The sequence below is a fragment of the Lathyrus oleraceus genome, chromosome 1, assembly GCF_024323335.1.
Source record: "Lathyrus oleraceus cultivar Zhongwan6 chromosome 1, CAAS_Psat_ZW6_1.0, whole genome shotgun sequence".
Lineage (NCBI taxonomy): Eukaryota > Viridiplantae > Streptophyta > Magnoliopsida > Fabales > Fabaceae > Lathyrus > Lathyrus oleraceus.
In genome coordinates, this window is record NC_066579.1 from 440,692,321 (window position 1) to 440,701,386 (window position 9,066).

At 36.9% G+C, this 9,066-nt stretch overlaps 1 protein-coding gene across 1 annotated transcript; it reads right to left on the reverse strand.

Moving 5' to 3' along the window:
- Window positions 1-2,243: 2,243 nt before the first annotated feature.
- Window positions 2,244-3,611, reverse strand: LOC127115201 (uncharacterized). The gene has a single exon (XM_051046798.1). It carries the CDS (start codon window positions 3,609-3,611, stop codon window positions 2,244-2,246), a length of 1,368 nt encoding a protein of 455 aa, XP_050902755.1.
- Window positions 3,612-9,066: the final 5,455 nt, after the last annotated feature.

Sequence of the window (9,066 nt, forward strand, 5' to 3'; positions counted from 1 at the left end):
CAGGTTTTGTTCATTGTGCTTGGACAGAAAATGCCAAAACAAACTGAATGCAGCTCTTGGATTTTTGTGAGTTTTTGCCAGGCAGGTTTTTGTTCTGCTTGAGTTTTCTTTTTGACAGGTTGGAAGAATGCAAGTGGTTTTCTTGCTGCAGGGTGTTGGCTTGTAGCTGCAATTTTGGTTTGATGAATAGATGGTCAAAGCAATGCAAGGCTAGGTTTAGTTCATTGTGAGTTTTTTGTTTTGACAGCAAGTGATAAATGCCAATGAATGAGTTTTGGAAGAGGGATGAAGTTGGTTTTCCATGTGGCTGCAATTCTGAGTTTGCTCATGACAGAAAAGAAAGGCTTTACCCTGTTGTCATGTGGTGCTGTTAATGAGATTTTTTAATGACAGAAAATGCAGCATAAAACCTGCTGTTAGAAGTTGCTAATGTGGTTTTCAGTTTTGCAACTTTGGTCTTTTGGACAGTTCTTGACAGAAAAATTTAGAATGCCAAAACAAGATGAGTGAGCCATGCTTTTTCTGCCTTGGCCAAAATGGTTTATGACAGGGAAATGAGGTTTGGATATGGTGTCAAGGCCAGGTTTGTTCCTCTTGGAAATTCTCTTGGCAGTCCCCTTGAAATGCACAGCAGGGTGAGCTTTTTGAGGATTAGTGAAGAGTGTTTTTGTCTGTGGCCTTGTGCAGCCTTGTGTATCAAAACTGACAGAAAAATGTGCTTCACCATGCTGCTAGGTCTGCTGTTGGACAGTACAAGTATTGTTGTGGAAGCATGGGTGGATGGTTGCAAAGTACCTTCACTTTCCAAATTTTAGGCAAGTTAGTATGGCCCCTTGTTTTGCTGTGGGTTAGGCTGCTAATTAGGTTCACAAATGACAGAAAAAATGATGCACAATGCTGTTCTTCTAAGGTACAAGGCAAGGCATGGTGGAAGCATAGACAAGTATGGTGAAATTGTACCTTTCTTACAATTCAAGCAACCAAGCAATGGCCTTATGTACTGCATATTTTGACTTTGCAAACACATTCTAAATGACATTTCTGAGCTTTCCCAATTGGCCAAATGTTGAAAAAATGTTTATATCAAAAAGTCAACTCTTGGTCAAACTTGCATTTAAATGAAATAGGTCAAAAAATGCCATTTTGATTGGTGAGGTTTTGGCTCATGAAATTTATATTTTTGGAAAGAGGGGATCAAATGTGACTTGTAGGAAAAAACCCCACCAAAATTGGCCAAATGGTTTGGGAGATATGGCCCTTTGAAGTTCAAGATTTTCTGAAATCGATTCGATCATAACTTGCCAACCACACATGGGAATTGAGAGTTCTTGGACTTTTTGGAAATGGGAGAACAAGATCTTCAACTTTCATGTTGGGCAAAAATTCATTTGAGGCTTGTATCAAGATGTAAGTTTGAGGATCAAGACTTTCCATTTATGGCAGGTTTCAGTTACAGGCCCAGTTTCTATTTTGGGAAATTTTTGATCTGGCTTCAAATTCTTCCATGATGGTGTTTGGCATGATGTATGATGACTATTTGGACATGAATGAACTCTCACAAACCAATTCCAATCATCAAATCACTGATTAAATGGACAGTTGACCAACAGTTGACTTTTAGGGTTTCTGACTGTCCGTGTATGAACTGATGATCTCTGAGCCTTCAACCCTTGACCAAAATACTTCAAATAGACCTCCAAGCCATGTGAACTTGTTGGACAAGCCCCAAGGCCTTGGTTCAATGAGAAATTCCTTTGCTTGCTTGGTTGACCGATCAGGAGATTAGTTTGACCTAATTCCTTGATTGCTTGCTCTTGAGGCAACTGTGAACAATGCAAATGCTATGCAATGGATCATGATATGCTATGACCTAATATGAAAATGTATGTAAAATGATAGGTGCAAATTTGAGGTGCTACACCAAGAAACCTCAATTCGTTCATCCAAAATTCACACCTACTTAACTTGGCAAAAAGTTGCTTCTCTTGCAGTACTGATAGGACAATCCTTAGGTGCTCTCTGTGCTCTTGGGGAGTACGAGAATAAATAAGAATGTCATCAATAAAGATCACCCCAAACTGGTCCAAGTAAGGTTGGAATATTCTATTCATATAGTCCATGAAAACAGCAGGGGCATTCGTCACACCGAACGGCATCACAAGGAACTCATAATGGCCATATCGGGTTCTAAATACGGTCTTTGGTACATCCGAACTCTTAACTCTTATTTGATGATAGCCCGATCACAAATCAATCTTCGAGAACACACATGCTCCTTTCAACTGATCTAACAAATTATCTATCCTTGGCAGAGGATACTTGTTCTTAATGGTAACTTTATTCAACTGGAGATAGTCAATACACAGCCGCATACTATTGTCCTTCTTCTTTACTAATAACACTGGAGCTTCCCATGGTGAGACACTAGGTCGGATGAAATGCTTGGTTAATAACTCTTCCAATTGATTCTTCAACTCGATTGGCGCCATGTGATACGGAGAAACGGATATTGGAGTCGTCCCAGGTATCAGATCAATAGAGAATTCCACTCCCCTTTCAGGAGGAAGAAAGGTGACATCCTCAGGGAAAACTTCTAGAAATTCACAAACGATAGGAATTTGCATAACACTCAGATTATCGCTAGATTCCTTGGTAAGTACCAAGAGAACTGACTTTTCCTTCTCAAATAAGAAATTAATCATACCAATCGTACCTTCCAAGATAGTAGTTAATACATCCTTTGGAGTAGCTTCACTAGATGGAATGATAATCAACTTCTCTTCGCATCCAATAAACACCGAATTGGCGGAAAGCCAGTCCATCCCCAAAACCACATCAACCTTCTTAAGTGGTAAATAAATGAGATTAATCTGGAAAATTCTACCATTCACCGAGAGCGAACAATTTTCATAAATCAACGGTGTCTCAACTACATCATCCATGGCGGTAGTAACCACCATAGGAGGAGACAAGGGAATTGCTTGCAAACCAAGATGCTTCATGCACTGAATTGATACAAAAGAGTGTGTCACCCCACAATCAAACAATACAAAACAAGGATGATCATTGACGAGACACGTACCAGCAATTAAGGTATTGTTGCTCTTAGCCTTCCTTGCATCCAAAGTGTAAGCTCGACCGGGGATCCTCTTCTTCATCTGATTCTTATTCTGAGGACATTCCCTAGACATGTGTCCCTCCCTCTGACAAGTAAAACACCTAATTCCACTACCAGCACATCTTCCAAAATGAGACTTCTTACACACTTGACATTGAGGAGGATGGTTAGGTCTTGCATGTTGCACTTGTTTTCCTTTGAAAGCCTGAGGTCTAGGCCTGAAATGGATACCTTCCCTCCCTTGGTCTCTCTGTCCACTTTTATACTGATCCCTTTCTTCTTGAACTTTCTTCAAACTATTCTCAGCCACATAGCGTTGCCTTAACAATTCAGCATAAGTAGTGAATTCCCTTTGAGAAACACTATGAGAAATTTCACCCCTCATACCAAAAAGAAATTGATCAACCTTCCACCTCTCATCAGGTGCGTACGCGGCCTGTCTAGAATAAGCAGTCATATCTTTGAACTTGTTAGCATACGCAGCTACTATCATAATACCATGTCTAAATTATTGAAACTCAAACTCTTTCTGAGTCCTCAAAGAACTAGGAAAATACTTATCCAAGAAAATAGTCTTAAAATTCTCCCAATCCCTAGGTACTCCTTGATTGGTCATAAGAGTCGAAGCACTCTCCCACCATCTCACAGTTGGACCATTCATCATGTGAGAAGAAAACACAACCTTATTCTCTTCACTACAATGCGCTATCTGAAAAATCCTTTCCATGCTGGTTATCCACTCCTGAGCCTTCACAGGATTCAACCCACCATGGAATTCAGGAGGATTCATGCGGAAGATTTCTCGGAAACTACCACCTGCAGCTCCTTGTGGAACCCCTTGAGGATGTAAACCACCATTCCACTGATGCATCATCTGTTGCATGAGTTAGTTCTGTTGTTGTTTCATCTGTTGCACAAACTGAGGCCATTGAAAACCTTCACTACCACTTGGCAGTTCAGAGTCTGAATTATGGGTTCTGGGTCTACCACGACCTATGCGCCTGTCAACCATGATCCTGAATGTCATACAAATAGGATTAAGTTGATCAGGCTCAATACTATGAATATAACATCAAGGACAATGATGACAACCCACATATGAGGCAGAAAGAATTACTAGAATATTTCATGGCTAGGTCGAGGATACGACCTGCTCTGATACCAACTGTAACACCCACATATAATATATGTCTAAAATACATATTATACATAGTGTAAAACTGGTACTTAAATACATAAGCGCCTAGCAGCACAGTGTACATATATACATGCCCAAAAGAAACATAACATGGCACCAAATGTACACAAAAGTGCCCAAAATAAAACTAAGAGCTAGATCATTAAATAATGATCCCAAAAATATCTACACAACGAAAAAGCCATCCAGTCATCAGGTAAGCAAGACATCACTCTATTTTGTCCTTACCCTTCTCCTGCTCAGAACCACCTGAAAAATAATCAACAACATGGGGTGAGATAATAATCTCAGTGGGTTCCCTATCTTATGGGTCCACTCGGCTCTACAGGGTTTTCTAACCAATATTCAACTCAAGTCAACAAGGGAACAAAAACTTAAGCAATGGGGGAAACTAACTCGCAATGTATGGCAACATGCACCTGAGTTCTCACAACTCAACCACGATCATTATTCAGATCATGAAACATCAATTCCCGAACGGACTTACGTCTAAGCCATGTCGGGTTCATGCATGTTCGTATGATTCGACTTTCGTGGTGGATATCGGGTCCTCTATAAGCCTTAATCCCCATTTCAAGCGACCGTCACCCGTATGGGACTCTAACCCACTTAGGTTTTCTTTCACTGTATGGGAATCTAACGCACTTAGGTGTCCACCTTTCCCCCATATCCGTCGTGGTTGGGACTCAAACCCAATTGAGGCACAAATCATCGGTCTCACATCCCAATGCTTACTCATCTAAGCATACCAAAAGATATGTGCACCATCACAGAAAAACACACATTCTGAATACATGATCGGTCCCATAAATCATCAATTCCATAAACCATAACAAGATCCATCGATCACAGATGACTTCATTCACCATAATACATAAACAATAACATGGCATGTTCCATACAATGCGTCTCATTCTCAATCATGGCAATCATTCGTCCACGACCTCCACATAAGCGTTGTACGAATGAATACTGTCTCCTTAAGTTGTCTAAGTTATAAACCTAACTCATGGCCTAATATCAATCCTAGGTTAACTTACTAGATTCATCATGTATTTTTCACCATTAGTATGTATTCAACACAAGCACAACATTACAATTGATTAATGGTTGGAAGAATGCACTTAGAAACACTTAAGAAATGGATTTTAAAGTTCTTAACATAAGTCAATCGATTGGTTGGGGAATCCCAATCGATTGGTTCCTCTCACATTTTTGTATTTCAAAGTTTGCAAAGGATTAATCGATTGATCCTCAGTGTCAATCGATTGGCTCACTAAAATTTCCCACTGTTCCAAAATAGAAAGTTTGTGCAATCGATTGTAATACACTGTCAATCGATTGGTCTTGCTAAAATTACATTTTCTGCAAAACAAAAGGGTTGTGCAATCGATTGGTGACAGAGACCAATCGATTGGTCCTCTCACATTTCCATATTTTCACTTCACAGAACACCATTTTCCGTTGTTACTTCACTTCTAACAAACCATCCACTTCTTCTTCCAACAAATCCCATCATACTACATGCTCATATACACATATTTATCAAGGATTCCAAATTCATAAATAGAAGGATTTCAAGGTCATAACCATAACCAATCATTTAACCACAACCACAATAAATCATGTAATCACAAAAATCATGAAGAACATACCAAAGCACGTGTTCATGGAAATCAACAAAATCAAGAGAAATATTCATCATATAGCATGGATTTTCATGATTTATCTATGATTCTACAACTCTAATCTTCTAGAAATCCTAGGGTTTCTAACTAGAACCCACCTCAAGAAATAGAAGAGGAGAAGTTGTTGAAGATGAGATGAGGATGAAGATGATGGTATTGGTTTCAAGCTTTCTTCTTCTCCACTGGCTTATTTTCTCTTTTTCTCTTGAGCTTTTCCATTTCTCCACTATCCTTTTTGATACATAGAGAAAACAAATGGCTTATGGTAGGTAGTATGAGATAAAAACATGTGGACCACAAGCCATGGAGCATTTGTATGGTTAGTAAGTGGTGGAAACAAATATCTTAAATGGCACCACCCACCATATTTGTTCTACCGGAGCTATTGACCCATTCATAGTGTTATCAAAATGTCCCAATTAATAAAAGGTCAATCCCAATTAATATTAATTAAGTCAACCTGAACTCACTATTTACTAGTTATCCCAATTGACAACTTTTAAAGCATATGGGAACTTAATTGATCTCAATTAATAGGAATTTAGGTATTTAAGGAAATATGGGGTATTACATGTAGCGTGTATTCACTCCCACAACTTAACATGCCCAGTTTTATCTAAACTATTTCCTTAAAAGACAACATGACAAAAACCATCCCCATGATAAAGATTACCATGCTAGCCACTGCCACTATTTTAAACACCAAAGCAGATGAAGGGTTTTTGAAACCCTAGTTTCTTCCCATCAATGTATATAGTTCCACCTTGAGACATTGGGTGAGTCCATCCGATAAGACAAATAGAGAAAACGGAAGTACCTCAAATACAACATCGTCAGTTGGATCGCAATGACTACGACTTTCAAGACTTCTTTGATCTGATGCCATTAAGAAACTCTGACGAAAAGGGAAATGATGATGAAGAGCATTAATGCGAACAAACAATCTAGCCTACTTAGAGTTGCCGTTGTATGACGCTTAGTTTCTTCAGGGTCTCCAACAGTTGAGGATCTTGGTTGAGGAACTGTCATCTGGTTTGCTGAGGATGTTGGTGGACCATGTGTCTCTTGAATTTCCGAAATCATTTTTGAGGAAATTGGTTTCAAGATTTTTGAGCTAAGAGAAGAAACTTTGACCGTGTAAAACTTTTTGGAATATTGAAGGGTGTCTCTTGTCTCTCTATATAGAGACAACTTCATTACCCTATAATACTTGCTGAGTAAGTTTACCCATTACCATATCACTGATAAAATTATAAATTGTAATTCAGTCCATATTGTTATTTAAAATTATGATTTGATCACCTATTTTGATTAAGCCTACCATGTGTCCAAGGTAACTACCATACTATTTAGTTTCATTAAATTTAAATTACAACAAAAGCAACACTCATTTTGATTCCATTTAACATATAAATGTGCTACTATTTTATTTAATTAACCATAATTTAATGGTTAATATAGGAGGTAGATGAATTATTTTTTTACTTTTGATTAATGCACAAGCATGCCTTTTTATTTTTAATATGCTATAATAGTAAAATTAATTTTTGTTTGAATTTTAACTACATGGGACACTTACCTAAGGGATTTAGGTTGTTTTAAATAAAAATCCATTATGTTACCCAATTGAATACGATTGTTGTCAATTTTAGATGATTAAATTAAAGAGTTTAATATATATTTTTTATCTTTTTAAATTTATTTTTAATATTGATCGCTCTAAACTTCCGGATATTAATTTTACTCTAATTTTATTTTTAAAATTCATGTTACATGTGACTTTTTTTTAATGAAAAAAAACTGGTTATAAAAAGTTTTAAGAGATCAAAACTCGAACAATATTTTTAGAGGGACCAAAACTTTGTATTATTAAAAATCTCAAAAATATATTTTACACTAATTTGAAAAATATGATCTAATTTGATATAATTTAATGTAATTTATTTTAAAAAACATTTGATCATTTTATATGATTGGAACGGTCCGATATTAAAAATTCTAGTACTTATTCTTCTAATGAATGAAATAGTCAATTGAGAATAACCTTTTCTAGTGGAAGACGTGTCAATTATGATCTAAGAAGGTGATGATGGACTTCTGAGAATCCGATTGATGAAACCTTTGAATCAGTGTTTTTTGTATTCCATTCCACATAATATGGACGGTACGATATTGAAAATTCTAGTTGGTGTTTTTTGTTAGTCCATTTTACTAGATATGGACGATCTGATGTTGAAAATTGTAGTCAGTGTTTTTCCAAGAAAGTCAATTTATAAAGACCTTTTTATAGAGGATGACAATCACTTTGATTATGGAAAATGGAAAATCAACAAAAGGTAACTTGGTTATGGCTAGAGGGGAAAAAATTTCTCAATTGAATTGGACAAATGTTTTGGTTGCTAGGGACAGTGTAAATGCTATCGACGTGGAAAAATCTTTGTGGCACCGACGACTTAGTCATATTAGTGAAAAGGGGTTGAATTTTTTTTCCAAAAAAGATGTTCTTCCTGGATTAGAGAATGCAGATTTGAAGAAATGTTATCATTGCATGGCTGGTAAACAGACTAGAGCATCTTTCAATAGACATCATCTCTCAAGGAAGTCAAAGTTGAAGGTGGAAAGAAACAAAAGAAAGGTGTGTTTGAATTGGGTTTCTAAACACAAAAGCTTTTTCAAAACTAACTCGATAAAGTAATATCACGAACAAGAAAAATAACAAAGTTATTTTTATACTAGTTAGATGTTAACGAAGCTACCTCCAGTCCATCCTACCAAGGTGATTTCGCCTTCTCAAAAAGGACTTAATCCACTATAATCAAAACCTGATTAGAGACATCACAAAGAAAAATTATCCCTCTCTTCTTAAGTCTATCTGACTAAAACATAGTCACTCAAGGAAACCACTCAAACAAATTTGAGATTTACAAGTTGTGTTTACAAAGACTGCTTCTAAAAATCAGATTAACACAAGTTAATACAATAAATATTTCTCACACAGTAACAAGCAAAAACTCTTGTGTGTTTATAAAGAATATACACAGAAAATATTTACCAAGGCAAAA